Source organism: Hemitrygon akajei, chromosome 22 (assembly GCF_048418815.1).
Source record: "Hemitrygon akajei chromosome 22, sHemAka1.3, whole genome shotgun sequence".
In the NCBI taxonomy this organism is placed as follows: domain Eukaryota; kingdom Metazoa; phylum Chordata; class Chondrichthyes; order Myliobatiformes; family Dasyatidae; genus Hemitrygon; species Hemitrygon akajei.
The window spans coordinates 9,681,315-9,708,338 of NC_133145.1; the positions used below are offsets into that span (position 1 = coordinate 9,681,315).

The 27,024-nt window shown below is 42.8% G+C and overlaps 1 protein-coding gene across 2 annotated transcripts; it reads left to right on the forward strand.

Annotated features, from left to right (window-relative positions):
- On the forward strand, positions 1–25,757 carry nat9 (N-acetyltransferase 9). Of its 2 annotated transcripts, XM_073026673.1 has the most exons (7): positions 1–133; positions 3,525–3,634; positions 12,432–12,572; positions 14,703–14,762; positions 15,692–15,786; positions 20,273–20,337; positions 24,405–25,757. In XM_073026673.1, the coding sequence occupies exons 1-7, from the start codon at positions 57–59 to the stop codon at positions 24,433–24,435; spliced, it is 579 nt and encodes a 192-aa protein (XP_072882774.1). In that variant the 5' UTR covers positions 1–56; the 3' UTR covers positions 24,436–25,757. The 2 variants fall into 2 exon arrangements, with proteins under 2 accessions (XP_072882774.1, XP_072882773.1); XM_073026672.1 differs by lacking the exon at positions 20,273–20,337.
- Positions 25,758–27,024: the final 1,267 nt, after the last annotated feature.

A 27,024-nucleotide genomic window follows, 5' to 3' on the forward strand; every position in this document is an offset into this window, starting at 1 on the left:
TGTTGCGCGTGCGCAGTGCCGGGCCGAGTGCCGAATGCGAGGCGTCGGACGTCGGGATGCGGCTGAACAAGGATGTTGTGCTGCGGGGTCAGCTGGCCGTGCTCGTGCCCTACAACGCGCGGCACGTCCCCAGGTGGGAAAGGGACAATTAACGCGCGCTTAGGTGTCAATGCGTGCTCGTGGCCTGCAGAGTCAGTTTGCGTTCATGGCCTTAGGCGTGCACGTTCTCGCCTGGTAGGGTTAGGGGGTCGTGATCTGCACAATTATTGGGGTTAGTACGTGCTCACTGTGACCCTCGGGGTCGTGAGGGCGGTGCACACTCATGGCTTATGTTAGAGCCCAAGAAAGCAGGAGCACGAGCAGGAATAGGGCACTGTCATTCAGTATGATCACGTCTGATATACCCCAAGCTGCGATTCCTCTTCCTCAGTTTCCTAATCACCTTCGACCTCTTTAACAGAAAGACATAATAATAATAATAATAATAAATAAGCAATAAATATCAAGAACATGAGTTGAAGAGTCCTTGAAAGTAGTGGGGCCATTTTAATGATGGGGCAAGTGAACCTGATGGTTGAGGGATAATAACTGTTCCTGAACTTCGTGGTGTGAGTCCTGAGAAAGAGTATCTAATTCTTGTGGCAGCCGTGAACACTACCTCATTTTTAACACTACTGACATTTTAAAAATTTCTATTTTTGCACAACTTATTTTACTATTTACTATAATTCACCGTTTTTTTCTATTTTTATACTGCTGCTGCCAAGTCAACAAAGTTCATGACATTCGCTAGTGATACTAAGCCTGATTCTAATTTGGTCCTGGGTGGTGGGGTGGGTTGGGGGTCCCTGATGATAGATATCGCTTTCCTGTGACGCTTCGTGACTGAAGACCAAAGAATGATCCTTGAGGCACTCCACTAATTGCTTCTTTCCAGTTCTTACCTAGAGTTCAAATATCCCAGGGTATTTCATACTCTGTTAATCATTGAGAAGTTTGATGGTTGTCATTCCTAAACCAACCTGCACAGCCTTAACCCTACTTCAGCATGGAGCACAACAACCACTTCTTGCACTATATTGTTCCTAATTGTGTTTTGCACAGTCTTCTTTTACTATCTTGAACAATTTATGTTCTGTCTGTTGTCTGACTCAATGTGCTTGTAATACTGGTGTAAACAAATTTTTCATTGTACCTGTACCTCACTGTACTTATGCACACGACCATGAACTCGACTTGACTCAGATTGATGTTGTTCTTTGCCATGACACCTCACTCGGTACCTGACAGCTTTTACAATTATTGGGTGATTTCCTGTGATTATTTCACCTGAACAACAAGGATGATATGAACAATCCTAAGGTTTCCTTCCACAGAAGTGCTACTTGCCCATAAGATTAAAATAACTAGGTACCCTCTACTTGGGCCTACTGCATACTAGTATAACTGTGAAAACAAGGGTGAACTTGGTGAAGAAAGTGTCAGAACATACCGAAGGAGCACTGACAGAATACTCTGTATTGTAACATTGGTCCCTGTTTATTCAGCTGCAGATTAGTGTTTATCTCATGTTCTGCAGCCACCATAAGAAATACATCAATGTTCAGTTTAATTTAGACAAGGACATTTAGGTGCACCTCAACAAAGGAACTTGCAGAGACTCACTAGACTGGTTACAAGAACAATGAGTTTTCCGTATGAGGCTTTTCCATATAGACTTTGGGACTGTATTCTGAAGAGTTTTGGAGGATGAGGAGAAATTTTATCGAAAAACTAGAGTTTGACAGACTAGATTAAGAAATTCATGAAGTTGTACACCATGGAAACAGATCCTTTGGCCTAACTAGTCAATGCCAGCCAAGATGCCTATTCAGACTAATCCCATTTGACTGTATTTGAGCCTTATCACTCTAAATCTTTACTATCCATGTACCTGTATTTGAAATATTGTTAATTGGATCTGACAGTTAAGGTGGCAACTGCTATGATGTCAGCTGCCCATTCACAGTGAGTACCAGACTGATGTATAGTTATCACACAAGGCAAGTGCAAATTTATTCCATTTAATTATTTAAAATGGTTTTCTATTTCAATCATGTTGTTTGTTAGAATTACTGTTCTGTGGGAAAAATTTTTTCAAGAATCTTTGAATGACTTGAAAATTGGAATGTAAGGTAGACATTCAATTTGTTCATTGTAAGCTTGGAGATATAGCACAAATGAAGACACATCTTGTCAAATCCACCACAACAGCTTTTTAAAACCATACTGGCAAAAGTGTCTGGTTTGAGCACCTGGACATCATCCATTTGGAAGGGACTGTGAATCAGGCCCAATGCTGAAAACAAAGGTACTGTAGGTGCCCCAGTTCCTTCACACATCCTAAAAACTTGCAGCGTGGTAAGTTACTTGGCCATTGTAAATTGCCCCTGATGTATAGAGGTCTGGTAGATTTGGGGATATTTTGATGAGAATGGGAGATAAACGAAAAGTAGCTTAATGTAGGATATGTGTAGAAATGGGTGGCTGATAGTTGTCACGGATGCAGTGAACCAAGGGTTTGTTACATTCTCTGTGCTATTAACTGTAAAATAACTCATCACTGATCTTGCAACAGAGATTTCTGGCTTCGGCCCCTTTTGGAGATGGTGGATATTGTGGCCACCTTCTCCTCAAATGGAAGATGATAGATAACCCAAAGTACAATGGAAGGACCCATCACATTAATCTGCTCAAATAGATCTTTAGCATGGCATGCCACTTTGACATCGTAGGAAGCTGTGGACTCAAATGAGAGTGTGAGGCTTTTTGTGCCATATGAAAGATGATCAATATTCATGCCACACAGACATTTAGATTGTGGGATGAGCTGGGTTGTTTTAATTTGGCCATTATGGACTTGTCGGGCCAAACAGACTCCTTCCATTCAGTGACTGTTATGTGGTTCTTTATTTGCTTGCAGAGACCACAAAACTTAATGAGATGCAAGACCCTTTGTCCAACTGTCTCTCTCTTCCACCTTCCACTCTTCCCAAATTTGGAATAGCAGCAACAGTATCAGGTGCTGCATTTTGTGTTGGTTTTGGTGCAGGTTTTTGTGTTGTATATTCTCATCTTCAAACTCTGCAATAAAAACTGGTGTAATTTTTCAGCTAGAACCAAGTACTCAGAATTTCTGCAGAGATGCTTGGTGACCATGACTTTGGAAAATAGCTCTTCATATCAGAAAATTTGGCTAAATCTTGGTTAGAGTTGTAATTGGACAATAACCTTGACTTTAATTGTATAAATTGCGTGCTGGCAAATTCGTCTGGTCTTACTTTCCTCTTGTGTATTTCTATGACTTTGGGGGAGAGTTGTTAAATAAGCTGCTGATTCCCTGTTGCATATTGCATTATTGCACATAGTAGATTGGGAGGAGAGAGTTTTATTCAAGTGCACCAAATATTTTTTCACTGTTATTTGTAATTGATTACACACATGGCTTTCTATTTATGATTTACAGTACATTTAATTGGTTGCAGATATCACCAGTGGATGAAATCAGAAGAGTTACTGAAACTCACAGCTTCAGAGTCTCTTACCCTGGAACAGGAGTATCAGATGCAGAGAAGCTGGCAGGAGGATGATGATAGTAAGGATTTGCTAATTTGTTGGTTTCTTGGATTGGCTTCATTCAGTCATTTGATTTTTATTTTACTGATATTTGTGCAGAACACTACTAAATTTGTTCTGGTTCATCAGTCTGAGGAGTAATGATGCTGAAGAACTGGTATGTTTCTCTTTCATAAACTTCTCCATACTTGTACATGATAGCTGCTGCCAAGGCCCACATTTCTATGAGCCACTTCCTTGAGTCATTACAATCCTTGTGTGGTTACTCTTATTTCTCTGGATGTTAAGGGAATTGAGGGACATGAGAATAAGTTGAGTTAGACGATCAACCATGATTTGAACAGGTTTGAAGGCTGAATGGCTTACTCCTGCTCTTATTTCCTACATTCCTAGTTTAGGTAGATGCAGCATTCTAACCCAACAATGATAAAGGAATATAAGTCTTTTAACAGAAGTTGAAAGGAGTGGTGTTACTGTGCATGCACTGCAGCTAGCTTTCTAGGCAGTAGATGTCATGGGATTGGGAAGTGCTGTCAATATCCTATGAAGGATCTAAAGTCCTAATCCACCAGGCTGAGTCTAAGAATGTGGTGCTTGGGATGTTAGTCATGCAAGCTGCTTTGTCATGGTTAATGTGGAGCTTTTGGAGAATCATTGGAACTGCACTCATCCAGTCAAGTGGAGAATATTCCATTGTGCTCCAGACTTGGGGCTTGTAATTATAAAAATGCTGTGGGGAATCAGATGGTCCCTTTCCTCAGGATATCCTGTCAGTGATTTGCCTGCTGTAGAAGTTATTCACCTGCCTTACCAGGTAACGTATCTGGTCAGTGATGACCTCCAAGATGGTGATGCATTCAATGCTTGTCCCTTGAATGTCAAAGGGAAATTATTAGATTTTTGCGTGGCACTTTACATAAGTGGAATTAATAAAGCAGCTATACATGGTTTGGCCCAGGGTAAGTATTAGGCACGTCAGGTCAGTTTCAAACAATACGCTCTTTTTGTCCCAAACCAGGAAGATTCAGTATTTTCTCATTGCGATGTTTTCCTGATTGCTACATGTCCCAACTTGGATCAGTTTTTAAGTGAAGAGTTTGATAGATACCCTAAGGAAGTCCCATACATCACTTTGGGGTTGATTAGAATTTTGGCTGCAGAGATGAGAGCCAGGTCTATAATTCAATGCACAAGCCGTCCTTAATTGGTCAGTGCAGATGAAATGACCCAGGGTAAAATATGTATTTTAAGAAATATATCAATCATTTGTGTCAAATATTGTTTCCACCTATTTTCATCATGTTAACCGTGGGCTACCACCTGCATTAGGTCTTACCTAGAAATTTGCAGTTTTCATAGAGTGAAGTGCAAATGCATATGTAAGACTCTGGTTTAATTGTTGCTTGGGTTTTTCTTTTCCGTGCATGTAGTGCCTCGGGTGGCAGCTTTGCCATTCCTTTAGCATTTTTGTCTGTTTTTACAAAGCCAAGTTGCTAGCTGGATGCCCAACCCAGCATGAATGGAAAGCATGCAAGGAGCTGGCTGGATTCAAAAACCGGGACCACTCACCTCGAAGTCCGGTGCAGATGCCACTATATCACCGACTGGCCAACCCCAGTTTAAGACCACGCTTTATTTTATTACTACAGTTATGCTCCTGGGCATTTTATTTTCTGCAGATTTCTTCAAAATGCAAATCTATATAAAAAGGACAGGGAGGGAGGCAAAAGATGTGGGGGCTTGGCACTGTTAATCAGAGATAGTGTCATGGCCATAGAAAAGGAGGAAGACATGGAGGTATTGTCTAGGTAGTCTCTGTGAGTGGAAGTTAGGAACAGAAAGGGGTCAATAACTCTACTGGGTGTTTTTTATAGACCACCCAATAGTAACAGGGACATTGAAGAGCAGATACGGAGACAGATTCTAGAAAGGTGTAAGAATAACAGGGTTGTTGTGGTGGGAGATTTTAATTTCCCAAATATTGATTGGCATTTCCCTAAAGTGAGGGATTTAGATGGGATGGAGTTTGTTAAGTGTGTTCAGGAAGGTTTCTTGACACAATATGTAGATAAGCTGACAAGAGAAGAGGCTGTACTTGATCTGGTATTGGGAAATGAACCTGCTCAGGTGTCAGATCTCTCAGTGGGAGAGCATTTTGGAGATAGTGATCATGACTCTATCTCCTTTACCATAGCATTGGAGAGGGATAGAAACAGGCTAGTTAGACGGGCTAGTGTTTAATTGGAGTAAGGGGAAATATGAGGCTATCAGGCAGGAACTTGGAAGCATAAATTGGAAACAGATGTTCTCAAGGAAAAATACGGAAGAAATGTGGCAAATGTTCAGGGGATATTTGTGTGGAGTTCTGCAAAGGTACATTCCAATGAGACGGAAAGGATGGTAGGGTACAAGAACTGTGGCTCTTGTAAATCTAGTCAAGAAGAAAAGAAGAGCTCACAAAAGACACAAAAACCTAGGTAATGATAGAGAGCTAGCAATTATGGTTAGCAGGAAGGAGCTCAAAAAAGTAATTCGGAGAGCCAGAAAGGGCCATGAGAAGGCCTTGGCTGACAAGATTAAGGAAAACCCAAAGGCATTCTACAAGAATGTGAAGAGCAAGAGGATAAGACGTGAGAGAATAGGATCAATCAAGTGTGACAGTGGAAAAGTGTGTATGGGACTAGAGGAGATAGCAGAGGTACTTAATGTGTACTTTGCTTCAGTATTCACAACAGAAAAGGATCTTGGCAATTGTAGGGATGACTTACAGAGGACTGAAAAGCTTGAGCATGTAGACGTTAAGAAAGAGAATGTGCAGGAGCTTTAGGAAAATGTCAATTTGGATGAGTCATCGGGACCAGACGAGATGTACCCAGGCTACTGTGAGAGGCGATGGAGGAAATTGCAGAGCCTCTGATGATGATCTTTGTATCATCAATGGGGACGGGAGAGGTTCCAGAGGATTGCAGAGTTGCAGATGTTTTTCCATTGTTTGAGAAAGGGAGTAGAGATAGCCCAGGAAATTATAGACCAGTGAGTCTTACTTCAGTGGTTGGTAAGTTGATGGAAAAGACCCTGAGAGGCAGGTTTTATAAACATCTCGAGAGGCATAATATGATTAGGAATAGTCAGCATGGCTTTGACAAAGGCAGGTTATACCTTAGGGGCCTGATTGAATTTTTTGAGGATGTGACTAAACACATTGATGATGGTAGAGCAGTAGGTGTAGCTTATATGGATTTCAGCAAGGAATTTGATTAGGTACCCATGCAAGGCTTATTGAGAAAGTAAGGAGGCATGGGATCCAAGGGGACATTGCTTTGTGGATCCAGAACTGGCTTTCCCACAGAAGGCAAAGAGTGGTTGTACATGGGTCATGTTCTGCATGGAGGTCAGTCTCCAGTGGTGTACCTCAGGGATTTGTTCTGGGACCCTTACTCTTAGTGATTTTTATAAAAGACCTGGATGAAGAAGTAGAGCAATGGGTTCATAAATTTTCTGATGGCACAAAGGTTGGAGGTGTTGTGGGTAGTGTGGAGTGCTGTCAGAGGTTACAGCAGGACAGTGATAGGGTGCAAAAATCGGCTGAGAAGTGGCAGATGGAGTTCACCTCATATAAGTGTGAGGTGGTTCATTTTGGTAGGTCAAATATGATGACAGAATATAGTATTAATGGTAAGACTCTTGGCAGTGTGGAGGACCAGAGGGATCTTGGGGTCTGAGTCCATAGGACACTCAAGGCTGCTGCGCAGGTTAAGAAAGCATACGGTGCATTGGGATTGAGTTTAGGAGCTGAGAGGTAATGTTGCAGCTATATCATGAGCTATATATGTTGCAGCCTGGTCAGACTTCACTTGTAGCACTGTGCTCAGTTCTGGTCACCTCACTACAGAGAGGATCTGGAAGCCATATAAAGGGTGCAGAGGAGATTTACAGGGATGTTGCCTGGATTGGGGAGCATGCCTTATGAGAATAGGTTGAGTGAACTTGGCCTTTTCTCCTTGGAGCAATGGAGGATGAGAGGTGACTTGATAGAGGTGTATAAGATGATGGGAGGCATTGATTGTGTGGATAGTCAGAGGCTTTTTCCCAGGGCTGAAATGGCTAGGACCAGAGTTTTAAGGTGCTTGGAAGTAGGTAAGTTTTTTACGCAGAGAGTGGTGAGTGCGTGGAATGGGCTGCTAGTGATGGTGGTGGAGGCGGATACGATAGGGTCTTTTAAGAGACTCCTGGATAAGTACCTGGAGCTCAGAAAAATAGAGGGCTATGGGTAACCCTAGGTAATTTCTCAGGTAACGTCCTGTTCGGCACAGCTTTGCGAGCCGAAGGGCCTGTATTGTGCTGTAGTTTTTTCTATGTTTTCAAATTATATTATACAATCGAGAATTTCATTTTTGCTGTTAAATTAAAAGTTCAGGTTAGTCTTCTTGTAATTAGCCAAGAGGATTTGTCTTGTTAACAATTTGGCCAATTTGATGCCCAGGAAAAGAATAGGTAGCCAATTTTTTTTGAGAGAAAGTGCAGGAGAAAGGCAGAGGGAAGGCATGGAGAATGAACATAGTGAAGGAACATGGTAAAACGCTTACAGAGCCAAATTTGGATAGACAAATACCAAAGTGACGACTATGGTCTCATAGAGAATGTGCAGACCTTTCAGTTAGCCAACTAGCACACGACACTGGAGAAAGTCCCATGCCTTTTTCCTTGTTGCATAGGTATTTTGTTTCTTATTTGGACTGGGTGTTTTTTTTTTCAGCACAGAACAGCACAGCGAAAACAAAGTGAAGAAAACTGGATTGATTATGCAACAATGAGCTCCAACGACTATGTGCATGATATAGACTGATATATAAGTGATGGGTCCTTTTGAAATATTAAGTTAATACAATTTCAATCTTAAATTTGTACAGGTCTGAGCTAAATTATTGCTTCCTGACGAACAGTAAGTATGCATGAACAAGAGAAAATCTGCAGATGCTGGAAATCAGAGCAACACACACAAAATGCTGGAAGAACTCAACAGGCCAGGCAGCATTAATGGAAAAAAAAACACAGTCGACATTTTGGGCCAAAACCCTTCAGTGGGACTGGAGAAAAAAAGCTGACGAGTAGATTTGAAAGGTGGGGAGAAGGGAGAGAGAAACACCTGGTGATAGGTGAATCTTGGCGGGGGAGGGATAAAGCAAAGAACTGGGAGGTTTGAATCTGGGGATCTTTCATCCACCGCCACCAACCTTATAGTTCCCGCACCCCACACCTCCGTTTCTACCTCCTACCCATTTCAGCTTGTTCCTGCCCCACTGAACTCATATCTGCATACCTCAACTCTGTTTTATCCCTCCTGGTTCAGTCCCTTCCCACCTACATCCATGACACCTCACACACTCTTGATTTTTTTCAATGATTTCAAGTTACCTGGCCCGCATCATCTTATTTTCACTATGGATGTCCAGTCCCTTTCCATATCCATCCCACACGAGGAAGGCCTCAAAGCTCTCCGCTTCTTTCTGGACACCAGACCCAACCAGTTCCCTTCCACCACCACTCTCCTCCACCTAGCAGAACTTGTCCTCACTCTAAAATATTTCTCCTTTGGCCCCTCCCACTTCCTTCAAACAAAAAGGGTAGCCATAGGTTACAGCTACGCCTGTGTGCTTGTTGGCTATGTGGAACAGTCTTATGTTCCAAGCCTGCACTGGTGACCCTCTCACACTTTTCCTATGCTACATCAACAATTGCATTGGTGCTGTTTCCTGTACCTGTGCTGAACTCGTCAGTTTAATCCACTTTGCCTCCAACTTCCACCCTGCCTGGTCCATTCACCTGGTCCACTTTCCTTTCTCAATCTTACTGTCTCAATCTCCGGAGACAGCTTATCCACTGATGTCTATAAAAAAAACAGAGTCTCACAGCTACCTGGACTATGCCTTGTTCCACCCTGCTACTTGTAAAAACGCCATCGCCTTCTCTCAATTCCTCTGTCTCCACCGCATCTGCTCTGAGGATGAGGCCTTTCATTCTAGATCGAAGGAGATGTCCTCCTTTTTCAAAGAGACTTCCTTTCCTCCACCATCAATGCTGCCCTCAACTACAACTCTTCCATTTCACGCACATCTGCTCTTATCCCCATCCTCCCACCACCCTACTAGGATAGGGTTCCTCTTGTGCTCACCCCGCTAGCTTCCGCATCCGGCATGTAATTCTCCAAAACTTCTACCACCTCTAACTGGATCCCACCACCAGACACATCTTCCCCTCGTCCCCCCAACTTCCTGCTTTCTGCAGGGATCGCTCCCTACGAGACTCCCTTGTCCATTCATCCTTCCTCACTGATCTCCTTCCTGGCACTTATCCTTGCAAGCACTTGCCCCTACACCTCATTCCTCACTGCCATTCAGGGCCCCAAACAGTCCTTCCAGTTGAGATCCCCTGTGGATCTGTTGGGTCATATACTGTGTTCGGTCCTCCCGGTATGACTTCTTGTATATCACTTCGTCAAGCATCTACACTGCGTCTGCCAGAACAAGTGGGATTCCCAGTGGCCACCTATTTTAATTCCACTTCCCACTCCCATTCCGATATGTCCATCCACGGCCTCCTCCTCTGTTGTGATAAGGCAACACTTAGGTTGGAGGAACAACACCTTATGTTCCGTTTGGGTAGTCTCCAACCTGATGGCACGAACATTGATTTCTCAAACTTCCAGTAATGCCTGCTCCCTCTTCACCATTTCCTATATATCCTTCACCTTCATCATATCCTACACCTTTTCACTCTCATGTTATCTCCTTGCCCGCCCATCGCCTCCCTCTGGTGCTCCTCCCCCGCCTCCTTTTCTTTCTTCCATTGCCTTCTGTCCCTTTCACCAATCAACTTCCCAGCTCTTTGCTTCATCCCTCCCCACCCCCTAAGTTTCACCTATCACCTGGTGTTTCTATCTTCCTTCCCCCACGTTTCAAATCTACTCCTCAGCTTTTTTCCTCCTGTCCTGCAAAAGGGTTTTAGCCCAAAATGTCGACTGTGTTTTTTTCCATAGATGCTGCCTGGCCTGTGTTTTTCAGTAAATTTGCATCAGTGTCTATTGGGATTCATACAGGTACATAGAACATAGAATAATACAGCACAGTACATGCCCTTTGGTCCACAATGTTGTGCTGACCCTCAAACACTGCCTCCCATATAGCCCCCCCCACCTTAAATTCCTCCAAATACCTGTCTAGTAGTCTCTTAAATTTCACTAGTGCATCTGCCTCCACCACTGACTCAGGCAGTGCATTCCACGCACCAACCACTCTCCTGAGTAAAAAACCTTCCTCTAATATCCCCCTTGAACTTCCCTCCCCTTACCTTAAAGCCATGTCCTCTTGTATTGAGCACTGGTGCCCTGGGGAAGAGGCGCTGGCTGTCCAATCTTATCTATTCCTCTTAATATCTTGTATACCTCTATCATGTCTCCTTATCCTCCTTCTCTCCAGAGGGTAAAGCCCTAGCTCCCTTAATCTCTGATCATTGTGCATACTCTCTAAACTAGGCAGCATCCTGGTAAATCTCCTCTGTACCCTTTCCAATGCTTCCACATCCTTCCTATAGTGAGGCGACCAGAACTGGACACAGTATTCCAAGTGTGGCCTAAGCAGAGTTTTATAGAGCTGCATCATTACCTCGTGACTCTTAAACTCTATCCCTCGAAAGCTAACAACCCATAAGCTTTCTTAACTGTGAGGCAACTTTCAGGGATCTGTGGACATGTACACCCAGATCCCTCTGCTCCTCCACACTACCAAGTATCCTGCCACTTACTGTGTACTTTGCCTTGGAGTTTGTCCTTCCAAAGTGTACCACCTCACACTTCTCTGGGTTGAACTCCATCTGCCACTTCTCAGCCCACTTCTGCATCCTATCAATGTCTCTCTCTGCAATCTTTGACAATCCTCTACACTATCTACAACACCACCAACCTTTGTGTCATCTGCAAACTTGCCAACCCACCCTTCTACCCCACGTCCAGGTCGTTAATAAAAATCACGAAAAGTAGAGGTCTCAGAACACCACTAGTCACAACCCTCCAATCTGAATGTACTCCCTCCACCACGACCCTCTGCTTTCTGCAGGCAAGCCAATTCTGAATCCATCTGGCCAAACTTCCCTGGATCCCATGCCTTCTGACTTTCTGAATAAGCCTGCCACGTGGAACCTTGTCAAAAGCCTTACTAAAATCCATGTAGATCACATCCACTGCACTACCCTCATCTATATGCCTGGTCACCTCCTCAAAGAACTCTATCAAGCTTGTTAGACACAATCTACCCTTCACAAAGCCATGCTGACTGTCCCTGATCAGACCATGATTCTCTAAATGCCCATAGATCCTATCTCTAAGAATCTTTTCCAGCAGCTTTCCCACCAGGTAATTGTCTTAGTTTCCCTTAGAAGAAAAAAATCTAACTTTTATGTTTTGTGGTTACCCAAATTATATCCGTTCTAGGCCGGTTTATTTATTGGAAATGGCCCTTTCATTGTTATTCCACATGCATGGTAGTTATGTTGCTGTTAGTTTGTACTCACAGTAATAGCTAACTCATTACAAGCTTATGGTGAAAGGGTTGCACATAGGTTAATACCTGCTGCCTATTTTGTGCAATTCAGTACTTACTGATTTTAAGTCTGCTCTTCAAGCACTTATTGCTTCACTTTAATATAAATTTATCTCCAATCTGGTACAGTAAACTAATTTTATAAGCCTGAATGAACAATGTAATATGGTTACGGCTATATCTGAGGTATCTGAACTAACGTTCTTCATTTGTTTCTAACAGAATGTACCTTCATAGTATTAGACAAGTTGAGGTGGATGAGTGGTTTATACACAGAAGAAGACTGTATGGTGGGAGATGTGAATCTGTTCCTAACGGATCCTGAAGATCCCACCATGGCAGAAATTGAAATCATGATTGCAGGTTGGCTATCAGTTAAAGCAATGCCACTAAGGTTTCAGTAAAATAGGGAATAATAAAATTTGTACATAATCTACTGTGACTATTGATTTTACTGATATTTCCACTTCACGTTGTCTCCATTATGTACTGAACGTTGCTGAAAGTGGGAGCTGAAAATTAGAGGAAGGCTGGCAATTCTTTGAGTTATTTTCTTTAACCAACCAGATGGATGGGCTGAGGAAATATAAATTAGAGAAGGTGATTTGCATGCCAAATAAGGTACTCAAGAGGAAAGAGAATAAAACAAAGTTTACACTTGAGAGAGTGAGAGAAGATTAAATTAATTTTACTTCATGCATTGACCATGAGAAAATGAGACAGCAGTTACTGTTATTACTTTTCAACACTGCAGTTTCATTCACAATAATTAACAATTAGCCGATAGTGAGTAGAACCTCTGACAGCTAATCCATTTCAATTAATTTAATTGTCGTCCATGAGAGTTCCATCTTTACTGCAAGGGAAAAGGGTGTCAATGAATCTGCCAATAACTTTTGATGATGTGATTAATAAGGTTGAATAGTTAGAAGTGTTTTCTTAGAAGAAAAGAAGCTGTTGTGTGAGGATAAGCTGAATCCTCACTCGGGAGTTTATAAATGTTGGATAAGTCTTAATTGGTAGAGATTGTTGGCAGATGTATGCGTATCTGATATGACAGTCTATAAGATTTGAAATTGCATCCAGTAATCTTGACATCTCAAAATGCTGCATATTTCTTCCTACTCCCCTTTTGAAGTTCTTCAAAGCAGTTTGAGAAATGGAGTCAATGTTCTTCTTTGTTTCCATGGTCAAATCCAGTTGTAGAACAATGGTCAAAGGAACATCTACCTTCAGCCATCAAGCATCTTTTTTAGGGAGTGCAGACTAGCTTTATAAAGTACAGAGTAACTAACTAAATCATGCTGAATCATTCTCAAACAGACAGTAGCAAACTAGCTTACATCATATTCAAACATCTCTTTCTGAATTCAGCCTTAATAGTGTCCACATGATCTGCAGCAAACGATTCTGGATGGTCTCTTCCTTGGGGTGAGGCTAGGCTTGGGGTGGGAGGAGAGTGCAGAGGGCTGTATCAGGAGAGCAGCTAGTGGACTAAGTGGCAATAGGATAATGTATTTGAAACTTTCCTGGGTACAGTTCTTGTCATGTTCATTTGCACTTCGGTTGCCCTGAGAGAAATGTGGCAGTTTGAAGTTTGTGCTTTACAGTCTGTGTCACATATATTAGTTTTCTTGGTATACTGTGTTTTAAACATGGCATTTGAAACAGTGTACTATATTCTTTGTGTTACACATTGTGATTCTGGTTATTTGGGACACATCAGGACCAATACATTTTGCTCCAATTAAGCAGCTGTCCCTACTAGTCAAAGTTTCATGGAAATAGTTAAAAAGGTATAAAAAAGACAAAGTACTGTTTTACTGAGTAACAAATGAAATACAGAATAAATTAGAACACTACCAATACTGATACAGTGCTATAAAACTGTATTATTTCCTAATAGTTATTGATGGAGGAATTAATCCAGAATACACTGGCATGTTCTTTTGATTGACTGTAAATAAACAAAGTCACCAGATAATGGACTGCCTTCATACAATGCTTTTCATGATTGCATCCTCCAAATCTTTATTTTCATTGAACATTCAAAAAGATTGTCGATAACTTCAAATTCTTCATAGTAGTGTAATTACTTCGTTTTCATTCCCAGCCATTTCTGGCATCTCTGAGCCTGAATGCTTGAAACTACAGCAAGCAAAACAGCTCTGAATTGTCCTATTTCTCACCAACCATAAGTGACAAAAATCACTGCTTTTTGAACAGAAAACACACACAACCGACGCTATTTAAAAACTGTTCACTCTAAGCATAGTGTAATGTCTAACAGCCTCAAATTTGTATGCAATTGACGCTAGTTAGAAACTGTTCGGCAAGTCTGTTCCAATTAAATGGCACAGTGACCCAAATAAATGTAGGGAATCCTGGCTGTTCTCCTGATTCGTTTTTGTTCTGTAGGAGCATTCCAAACAAGCAGCTGTGCTGATTAACTGATGACCCAGTGATCCACTGCACTATGTTTTTCTATTTTAGAACCTAATTTCAGAGGAAAAGGCTTTGGCAAAGAAGTGACACTGATGATGATGTATTATGGTAAGAAATTGAACTCAGCAGTTTTGTGCCCAGACAAAATACCTGATCCTGCTACTACTTTAAAAATAAATGAACTGTTTTTCAGTGGAAGTAAATATAAATGTTGGAAGATAAGACTGATAAATTGGTGAAATAGTGAAGAGGTTGGTAAACTCTGAGATGTTCTTAGCAAGAAATCTGTATCCTCAGAACAATAGATGGCAAGAGGAATTATCTTTTGATAAGCTGGAAAATGCATTCATTGCAAAGCTTTTTCTTCTCTTTAGTAGCTATTAATGGTAACCCTGCATGCCCTGTGTGTCACTGCAGCACACTTTAAGTCAACTGTTGTAATAAGCCAACAGGTATACTTTCAATCCTTTCAGCTCCACCTATCCAGGAGTCTCTTAAAAGACCCTATCGTATCCGCCTCCACCACCGTCACCAGCAGCCCATTCCATGCACTCACCACCCTCTGCGTAAAAACTTGCCCCAACATCTCCTCTGTACCTACTTCCAAGCACCTTAAAACTGTGCCTTCTCATGCTAGCCATTTCAGTCCTGGGAAAAAGCCTCTGACTATCCACATGATCAATGCCTCTCATCATCTTATACACCTCTATCAGGTCACCTCTCATCCTCAGCCACTCCAAGGAGAACAGGCCGAGTTCACTCAACCTATTCTCATAAGGCATGCTCCCCAATCCAGGCAACCCTTAATGAACCCTTTGCAACCATCTAATTCTCTGCACCAATGACTCACAAACTTGGGCTATATATTTTTCTTTGTGACTTTTTTTCTGAAATTGCACCCATGTGTGCTTTTTATGTTAAGTGCTGTGTACCTTTGCTGTTGTACCTTGGCCCTGGAGGAAAGCTGTTTCTGTTTAGCTAAATTCACAATAATTGAACTTGAATTTGACATAGAATTACTTTTACTTCCTTTCCAGGTGTGACCAAACTGGGGATAAGAAAATTCCAAGCCAAAATCAATCTGGAAAATATAATCAGCATTGCCATGTTTCAGAACATGCACTTTGAAAAGGTACTAGACATTTCCTGTGGTATCACAGCACACCAAAAGTCCATGTGATGGGGTACACATTCTCCTTTCTCCAGTAGGATCTGTGTAAAAATATTCAATGCCAAATAGCTCTCTAACATTTCAGTTCAGTTGCATAAATCACTATAACATGGAGTTTTCCAACTCATTATGTTTCCTGGCAAAGCATAAACCTTTCCTGAAATATAGACAAGAACCCCACACTTGCCCTGGCTCAGCACACTTATCTTGGCAATAGACCATTTTATGTGGTGAGTCTTGTGGATGAGCATTGACAGGTTATTAGATCATAACACCCACAAGTTTTGAGATAGCTAAGGGAAAGGGTAAGTCTGAGCTAAGCGGAAAAAGCTAAGTTAAGGGAAAATGAATTACAACAGTATTAGGCAGGAGCTGGGGAATTTGGGTAGGAACAGCTATATTGAGGAAGTCCACATCTAATATGGGAGCTATTTTAAGGCCAGTTGGTCAGAGCTCAAGACCATCATATTCCCTTGTGGAAGAAAGAGACGGATGGCAAGGTGAGGAAACCTGAGATGGTGAAAGATGTTATAAATTTGGTCAGAAAGATAAAGGAAACACATAAGGTTTTGGAAGCTGAAATTGGACAGGGTGTTGAATATAAAGAAAGTAGGAAGAAACATGAAAAGAAAGAGGAGGGTCAAAGAGTCCATGAAATGTCCTTGGCAAATAGGGTTAATTTATGCATTAAAAACAAATGGATAGGGTGGTAAAGAAGGCATATGGAATATTTGTTTTCATTGGTCAGGGCACTCACTGAGTATAAAATTTAGGAAATCATTGCAACTGTTTAAATTTTTGATAAGGCCACATTTGGAGTATTGTGTGCAGTTCTAGTTACTTGATTACAGAAGGAATATCGTGACTTTGGAAAGTGGGCATGGTAGTGTGGTGGCATTCTGCTATGACATTGCCAGTGACCCAGTTCGTTTCCATACTGTCCATAATGCTATTACATTGCCAGTGACCCGGTTAGTTTCCATACTGTTCATAATTCTATTACATTGCCAGTGAACCGGTTCGTTTCCATACTGTCCATAATGCTATTACATTGCCAGTGACCTAGTTCATTTCCATACTGTTCATAATTCTATTACATTGCCAGTGAACCGGTTCGTTTCCATACTGTCCATAATGCTATTACATTGCCAGTGACCTAGTTCATTTCCATACTGTTCATAATTCTATTACATTGCCAGTGACCCGGTTTGTTTCCATACTGTCCATAGTGCTATTACATTGCCAGTGACCCGGTTTGTTTCCATACTGTCCATAGTGCTATTACATTGCCAGTGACCAGGTTTGTTTCCATACCGTTCATAATGCTATTACAGTGCCAGTGACCCGGTTCGTTTCCATACTGTCCATAATGCTATTATAGTGCCAGTGACCCGGTTCGTTTCCATACTGTCCATAATGCTATTATAGTGCCAGTGACCCGGTTCGTTTCCATACTGTCCATAGTGCTATTATAGTGCCAGTGACCCGGTTCATTTCCATACTGTTCATAATGCTATTACATTGCCAGTGACCCGGTTCGTTTCCATACTGTTCATAATGCTATTACATTGCCAGTGACCCGGTTCGTTTCCATAATGTCCATAATGCTATTATAGTGCCTGTGACCCGGTTCGTTTCCATACTGTCCATAATGCTATTATAGTGCCAGTGACCCGGTTCGTTTCCATACTGTCCATAATGCTATTACATTGCCAGTGACCCGGTTCGTTTCCATACTGTCCATAATGCTATTACATTGCCAGTGACCCGGTTCGTTTCCATACTGTCCATAATGCTATTACATTGCCAGTGACCCGGTTCATTTCCATACTGTCCATAATGCTATTATAGTGCCAGTGACCCGGTTTGTTTCCATACTGTCCATAATGCTATTATAGTGCCAGCGACCCGGTTTGTTTCCATACTGTCCATAATGCTATTACATTGCCAGTGACCAGGTTTGTTTCCATACCGTTCATAATGCTATTACAGTGCCAGTGACCCGGTTCGTTTCCATACTGTCCATAATGCTATTATAGTGCCAGTGACCCGGTTCGTTTCCATACTGTCCATAGTGCTATTATAGTGCCAGTGACCCGGTTCATTTCCATACTGTCCATAGTGCTATTATAGTGCCAGCGACCCGGTTTGTTTCCATACTGTCCATAATGCTATTATAGTGCCAGTGACCCGGTTCGTTTCCATACTGTCCATAGTGCTATTATAGTGCCAGTGACCCGGTTTGTTTCCATACTGTCCATAATGCTATTATAGTGCCAGTGACCCGGTTCGTTTCCATACTGTCCATAGTGCTATTATAGTGCCAGTGACCCGGTTTGTTTCCATACTGTCCATAATGCTATTATAGTGCCAGTGACCCGGTTCGTTTCCATACTGTCCATAGTGCTATTATAGAGCCAGTGACCCGGTTTGTTTCCATACTGTCCATAATGCTATTATAGTGCCAGCGACCCGGTTCGTTTCCATTCTGTTCATAATGCTACTATAGTGCCAGCGACCCGGTTTGTTTCCATACTGTCCATAATGCTATTATAGTGCCAGCGACCCGGTTTGTTTCCATACTGTCCATAATGCTATTATAGTGCCAGTGACCCGGTTTGTTTCCATACTGTTCATAATGCTATTAAATTGCCAGCGACCCGGTTCGTTTCCATACTGTCCATAATGCTACTATAGTGCCAGCAACCCGGTTCGTTTCCATACTGTCTGTAATGCTATTACAGTGCCAGTGACCCGGTTTGTTAACATACTGTCTGTAATGCTATTACAGTGCCAGTGACCCGGTTTGTTAACATACTGTCTGTAATGCTATTACAGTGCCAGCGACTCGGTTCATTTCTGTACTGTCTATAAGGTGTTTCCTCCGAGTGCTCCTGTTTTCTCTGTTACGTACCCCATAACAGGTTAAAAGGACCAGCAGAAATGGAACACACCTGGAGTCTGGTTTTGTTATAAACAAAACACTATTTATTAATGTCTACGTAATATAGTAATAAAACCAGATAAGTCAAACAGGTTAGCAGAGTTTATGCATATGTAAGTGTGTAAATATAAAACCCTAAACTTCAAGCTCAGGTAGTAAATGATACAGTCTTACGATGGTATAGAAAATGATGTCAGTTTAGTTCGTGATACTGAGTTGAGTAGATTGAGGAGAGAGGTGATTTGTTTCCCAAGTAATCCAATGCTGTTGATTCTTCTACGTCATCCTCTGAAGTTCTGTTGAAGTCACCGACCGTGACCGCACAAAAGGGACTGTCTTCACGTGGTAAAGCTATCAACCCAGGCAAGGGTTAAACACACTGCTAGCTTCCCACCGATCACCCCATTTCCATACTGCGAGCAAAACCCACCCTTTCGTGGGCATCCAGTGTCTATTTCATCAGTGTCTCCTGTGTGTCTGTCTGGAAAGCCAGTTGACCTTGTATCTATCCAAACATGCTGAACACCAGCTGCTCATCATGTAGCTCCGGCCTGCTGTAACCATGGCAACTCCCGGGCTGTTCAGTGCTCTCTCTCTGAAACATCATACACACACACTCTCTCTCTTTTTAAAGGAACAGTCCATATTGATTAAACCTTAAGATCTCGTCACACCTCCCACATCCAAAGGTGTACAGGTCAGTAGGTTAATTGGTCACATGGGTGTAGTGGGCTTATTGAGCCAAAATGGCCTGTTATTGTGCTGTATCTCTAAATACTTACTAAATTTACCAGGGTGTTACCTGAATAAGAGAGTACCAGCTTTTTAAGAGAAGTTAGATAAATTTGGATCATTTTCTCTGAAGCATCAGAGGCTGAGGAGTCACCTGATTGAGTTTATAAAATTATAAGAGACATAGATAGAGTGTCAGTGTCTTATTCTCAGAGTGTGAATGTCAAATGCTAGCAGACATAGATTTAAGGTGAGAGAAGGAAAACTTAAAGGAGATTTGCAAGGTGAGTACATAATGTAGAGGGTTGGTGTAGGTTGCAACAGGGCATTGACAGGATGCAGAGCTGGGTGAAAAGTGGCAGCTGAAGTTCAATCTGGACATACTTCCGGCTTCAATTCTTCAAGGGTAACCTGCCTTGCTTCGACCCATTATTGCCGAATCCCTGTTGAACCAAAGCCCACCTACTCCATCTCCCTCTACTCTGGCACCCACCCTGTAAAGCTATTTCCTTTTAAACTTCGTGCCGGTTTAACTCACTGACGTCCACGCGCTTAAAAGACCCCATCGTGTCCACCTCATCCACTGTCACTGGCAGCCCTTTGCACGCAGTCACCACTCTCCGCGTAAAACACCTACCCTTGACATCTCCTTATACCAACTTCCAAGCACCTTAAAACTGTGCCCTCTCGTGCTAGCCATTTCAGCCTGGGAAAAAGCCTCTGACTATCGACATGATCAATGCTTCTCATCATCTTATACACCTCTATCAGGTCACCTCTCATCCTCCGTCACTCCAAGGAAAAAAGGCCGAGTTCACTCAACCTACTCTCATAAGGTATGCTCCCCAGTCCAGGCAACATCCTTGTAAATCTCCTTTTCACCCTTTCTATAGTTTTCCATCTGCTGTAAGTCATCCCTACTATTGCCAAGATCCTTTTCCGTAGTGAATACTGAAGCAAAGTACTTGTTAAGCACCTCTGCTATCTCCTCTGGTTCCATACGCACTTTTCCACTGTCACACTTGATTGGTCCCATTCTCCCACGTCTTATCCTATTGCTCTTCACATACTTGTAGAATACCTTGGAGTTTTCCTTAATCCAGGCCTTCCTTAATCCAAGGCCTTCTCATGGCTCCTTCTGGCTCTCCTAATTTCTTTCTTAAGCTGCTTCCTGCTAGCCTTACAATCTTCGAGATCTCTATCATTACCTAGTTTTTTTAACCTTTCATAAGCTCTTCTTTTCTTCTTGACTAGGAGATTATGAGACCAACAGGAAGGAGTTTAAGAATGAAATTAGGAGAGCCAGAAGGGGCCATGCGAAGGCCTTGGCTTGCAGGATTAAGGAAAACCCCAAGGCATTCTACAAGTATGTGAAGGGCAAAAGGATAGGACATGAGAGAATAGGACCAATCAAGTGTGACAGTGGAAAAGTGTGTATGGAACCGGAGGAGACAGCAGAGATACATAATGAATACTTTGCTTCACTATTCACTATGGGAAAGGATCTTGGCAATTGTAGGGATGACTTACAGCTGAATGAAAAGATTGAGATTAAGAAAGAGGATGTGTTGGAACTTTTAGAAAGCATCAAGTTGGCTAAATCACCGGGGCTACTGTGGGAGGTGAGGGAGGAGATTGTTGAGTCTCTGGTAATGATCTTTGCATCATCAATGGGGACGGGACAGGTTCCAGGGGATTGGAGGGTTGTGAATGTTGTTCCCTTATTCAAGAAAGGGAGTAAAGATAGCCCAGGAAATTATAGACCAGCGAATCTTACTTCAGGTGTTGATAAGTTGATGGAAAAAAACCTGAGAGGCAGGACTTATGAACATTTGGAGAGGCATAAAATGATTAGGAATAGTCAGCATTGCTTTGTAAATGGCATGTCGTGCCTTATGAGCCTGATTGAATTTTTTGAGGATGTGACTAAACACATTGATGAAGGAAGAGCAGTAGATGTAGTGTATATGGATTTCAGCAAGGCATTTGATAGGTACCCCATGCAAGGCTTATTGAGAAAGTAAGGAGGCATGGGATCCAAAGGGACATAGCTTTGTGGACCCAGAATTGGCTTGCTCACAGAAGGCAAAGAGTGGTTGTAGACGAGTCATATTCTGCATGGAGGTCGGTGACCAGTGGTGTGCCTCAGGGATCTATTCTGGGACCCCTTCTCTTTGTGATCTTTATAAATGACCTGGATGAGGAAGTGGAAGGATGGGTTAGTAAATTTGCTGATGACACAAAGGTTGGAGGTGTTGTGGATAGTGTGAAGGGCTGTCAGAGGTTACAGCAGGACATTGATAGGATGCAAAACTGGCTGAGAAGTGGCAGATAGAGTTCAACCCAGATAAGTGTGAGGTGGGTCATTTTGGTAGTTCAAATATGATGGCTGAATGGTAAGACTCTTGGCAGTGTGGAGAATCAGAGGGATCTTGGAGTCTGAGTCCATAGAATACTCAAAAGCTGCTGCACTGGTTGACTCTGTGATTAAGAAAGCATACGGTGCATTGGCCTTCATCAACCGTGGGATTGAGTTCAAGAACCAAGAGGTAATGTTACAGCTATATAGGACCCTGGTTAGGCCCCACTTGGAATATTGTGCTCAGTTCTGGTCACCTCGCTACAGGAAGGCTGTGGAAACTATAGAAAGGGTGCAGAGGAGATTTACAAGGATGTTGCCTGGATTGGGGAGCATGCCTTATGAGAATAGGTTGAGTGAATTCAGCCTTTTCTCCTTGGAGCAGCGGAGGATGAGAGGTGACCTGATAGGGGTGTATAAGATGATGAGAAGCTTTGATCATGTGGATAGTCAGAGGCTGTTTCCCAGGGATGAAATGGCTTGCATGAGAGGGCACAGTTTTAAGATGCTTGGAAGTAGGTACAGAGGAGATAACACAAAGTACACTGCAGATGCTGTGGTCAAATCAACATGTACAAACAAGCTGGAGGAACTCAGCAGGTTGGGCAGCATCCGTGGAAACGAGCAGTCCTGACGAAGGGTCTCAGCCGGAAACGTTGACTGCTTGTTTCCACTGATGCGGCCTGACCTGCTGAGTTCCTCCAGCTTGTTTGTACGTGTTGGTACAGAGGAGATGTCAGAGGTAAGTTTTTTACACAGAGAATGGTGGGTGCGTGGAATGGGCTGCCGGCAGTGGATGTAGAGGCGGATACAATAGGGTCTTTTAAGACACTCCTGGATGGCTAGCTGGAGTTTAGAAAAACAGAGCAGCTAGGTAACTTCTAAGTAAGTAGGTACATGTTCGGCACAGCATTGTGGACTGATGGGGCTGTATTGTGCTGTAGGTTTTCTATGTGTCTACCTCATTATAGGAAGGATGTTGAAGCCTTAGAGAGGGTGTAGAGGAGATTTAGCTGACCAGAAGGTTTTCCTTTTGAAGGTAGGGCTCTTCTCTTTGGAGGAAAAGAGAGGTGACTTGATAGAGGTGTACAAGATAGTAGGAGGCATAGATTGAGTGGATAGCCAGAGACAGTTTTTGCAGGGCAGAAATGATTAATACAAGGGGACATATTATTAAGGTGATTGGAGGAAAGTATACGAGGGATGTCAAAGTTGTTCTTAACACAGAGAGTGGTGGGTATGTGGAACACCCTGCCAGGGTGGTGGTAGAGTTAGATATTATAGGTGCATTTAAGAAATTCTTAGATGGGCATATGGATGATAGAAAAATGGAGGTTTATGTAGCAGAGAAGGGTTAGATTGATCTTAGAATAGGTTAAAAGGTTGACACAACATCGTAAGCCGAAGGACCTGTACTATTCTATTTAATGGCCTCTATTGTGCTGTAATGTGATTGTCTAGTTTTACATGAATTGGTAACTGCATGAAATGTGCTGCCAAGGAAGGTGGTGGAAGCAGATACAATAACAACATTGAGGGATTAAGACAGGCTGTGGATGGAGGGACAGGAACATATGAAGGCAGATGAAATTGTCATTACAGGTTTCCTCCGCTATCCGAAGGTAGAGCGTTCCTATGAAATCATTTGTAAGCCAAAATGTCGTAAAGCAAAGAAGCAATTACCATTAATTTATATGGGAAAAATTTTTGAGCCTTCCCAGACCCAGAATATAACCTACCAAATCATACCAAATAACATGAACATATAGCAAAAGCTGGAATGATATGATAAATATACAGCCTATATAAAGTAGAAATATTGTATGTACGGTGTAGTTTCAGGAGAAGACAGCAAGGGAGAAAAAAAATCAGCACGTACACGCATGTGCACACAAGTGCCTGCACAAGGCTTCACAGTCATGGTAGCCTTTCGCGGGGTAAACACACATATAAAGCAGGCGTCTTTTTTGTAAAAGCGAAAATCCTCTTTGGTTAGCGAAAACAGGTACTAATGTAGGTCTTTCGTAACAGTGAGCTGTCGTTAAGCGAAAGTTCGAAAAATGGGGTGAGCCAGAAGGCCTCTAGAAGGCATTCTCTACCCACAGGGTAGAGATCAAGACCAGAAACAGTGCCTAATTATTGTTGCCTTAGATCAAAGCATCAGACATTATACATCAACTCCACCACCACCTAATTTGATTTGGACTTAGCGATATGATGGATCCTCTAATTCAGCCTGTAACGAATCCCACTGATCATGTAGCAGTACATTACACTGTATCTAACCCACGCTTTAGAGTCCAGAAATTCAATGTTTCCTTTCAGAACTGCATAGAGAACAATTTAGTGAAACTTTGTTATTAAAGTTTGTTATTAAACTTTGTTATTAAAGTCTGACAGGACTTTGTTGTTTGACAGGAAATCCTCCATTAACACAGCAATTAATGAAGCTGTTTTGAATGATTGGCACTGAGTGACACTTTTCTGTGCCACTTACACTGTGTTGTGTGGGTTCCAACAAGTATCTTTCTTTTTTATTTATAGGTTTCAGTCAGTGAAGTCTTCCAGGAAGTGACACTTTGGTTGGTAGTGGATGACTGCAGGAAAAAGTGGCTTCTTGAACAAATGAATCAGGTGAAGGAGGAGAGGTATAGTGAAACAAAACAGCGGCTGGAAGGAGTGCAAGAGAAAATCCAGTAGTCCTTGTTGAGTAACGAGGACTGAAGACTTAACATTGAGAACTGATAATTTTAAAAGTTCAGCGATGCTTTTTCAAGAGAATATTCCTTCTAAACCAAAAGGTTTAAATATGGCTGGAGGAAATGCAGGGGTGCAAATTAGGTTCTGTGTGCCCTGTATTTTAATATCTATTCATCACAAGGCCCTGCACACTGCTCTAGATGAGGAAAGTCAAGTGATGTCAATAGGGCTATAAGAAAGAGCATCTTTTACTACAGTGACTATCACGGACTTCTTCCCCAGCAAGAGTCACCAGGGCATCAAAGTGCATGGCTCGGGAAGTCGTAGCTTTGATGTCCAGGTTGCAAAATGATGCAGGAGCAGTAAGAGGAAGATTTATAAGGTTTCCACCTCCCCTAATCTCTGTTCCTGTTCTACCCCTGATGGAATCCTGATTAAATTATCATATGACCTGCTGGCTGTGGTATTAGAAGACTGCCAGTGCCTGTGAATCTACTGGCAAATCAGCACCTACATCCCGGTGATGTACTGTCTTGGTTGAATCAGTAGTAGAGCATCAAGTGATAGCACTACAGAATGGACATTCCACCTGCTTTGTTTGTGAAGGCTTTAGCAGTAGGTGTGAGCCTGTGTAATCCATGAGCTCCTACAGCGTGCCTGCAGGAGTGGATAATGCAATGCCAGACTGTTTAATGGTTGTAAGCACCCCACATTCCACCCCATGTTGTATTGGATTTGTATTCCTGGATAATAAATAGATCTATTTTCTAATTCAGTGAAAGTTTCAGAAATCAGCCAGTGAATCAGCTAACAGCATGATGAGCAGCATATGGGTTAACAGGAGATTAGAATATAAACAAGTGTAAGGTGTTTCTTCCAGGGCGCCACAGTAGCACAGCAGTTAGTGCGACACTAATACATCTTGGAGCATCAGAGTTGAGAGTTCTATTCTGGCGCATTCTGTAAGGAATTTGTACTCTGCATTCTCCCTGTGACCATGTGGGTGTTCTGGTTTCCTCCCACAGTCCAAAGGCATAGAAGTTAGTAGGCTAATTGGTCAATTTAATTTTTCCTGTGATTAGGTCAGTGTTAAAAAGTTGGGTTGCTGGGTGGCATACATCGCTGGATCAGATGGGGCTGTTGCACACTGTATCTCCAAATAAAATAAAACAAAATAAAAAATAAGTATATATTGTACCTGTGTATTTTGTCTATCATTGTGTCTGCCCCATTCATTAACTCATGGCTTGGCTTTGCAAACGAAGATTTAGGAATGGGGCTGCCCACGTCTGCTGCAGGCTCGCTGGTGGCTGACGAGGCCGATATGGGACAGGCAGGCCCAGCCACAGTGGCTGCAAGGGAAGATCTGTTCTGGGTTTGGTACTGCTGTGTCACGGTTCTTCCTCCTTTTCCTTTTGTCCTCAAGGCCAGCCCTGCGTGCATTCTCAAAGGAGGAGACAGACTGGTGAATGGTGTATCGCCAGGCCTCGCGGTGGGAGGCTGCAGTAGACCACTGGCGATGGTCGATGTGACAGGCACCAAGGGACTTCTTCAGAGAGTCCTTGTACCTCTTCTTCGGTAGCCCCTTGTCACGGTGGCCAGCGGAGAGTTCGCCATACAGCACAATCTTGGGCAGGCGATAGTCCTCCGTCCTGGAAACGTGCCCTGCCCAGCGCAGCTGCATCTTCAACAGCACGGCCTCGATGCTAGTGACCTCTACCTGTTCGAGAACTTCAATGTTGGTGACGAAGTTACTCCAGTGGATGTTAAGGATGGTGCGGAGGCAGCGCTGGTGAAAACACTCAAGGAGTCGTAGGTGGTGACGGTAGGTGATCCACGACTCGGAGCCGTACAGGAGGGTGGCTGTACACACTGATCTCTGTGCCTTTTTTCAGATGCTTGTTGTTCCAGACTCTTTTGTACAGCCTGCCAAATGCGCTGTTTGCCTTTGCCAGTCTGTTGTCAATCTCTTTGTCAATCTTGGCATCTGACGAGATGGTGCACCCCAGGTAGCTGAACTGGTGGTCTGTCTTCAGCTCTGACTTGATGATGGTAATGTGGGGAAGGTTGTAATCTTCCCGAGGTGCGTGCTGATGGAGAACTTCTGTCTTCTTCAAGCTGACTTCCAGTCTGAAGAGCTTGGCAGCCTCTGCAAAGCAGGATGTTATATGCTGCAGGGCTGTCACTGTGTGGGCAACAAGGGCAGCATCGTTGGCGAAGAGTAGCTCTCGGATGAGTTGCTCCATTGTCTTGGTGCAGGACTGTAGTCGCCTCAGGTTGAACAGGCTGCCATCGGTGCGGTATCGGATGTAGACACCGTCCTCGTCATCAAGGTCTTCTGTGGCTCTTTTGAGCATCATGCTGAAGAAGATGGTGAAGCGAGTTGGCGCGAGCATGCAGCCTTGCTTTACACTGATGCCTATTGGGAAGGGCTCTGAGAGATCGTCGTTGTGTCTGACTTGGC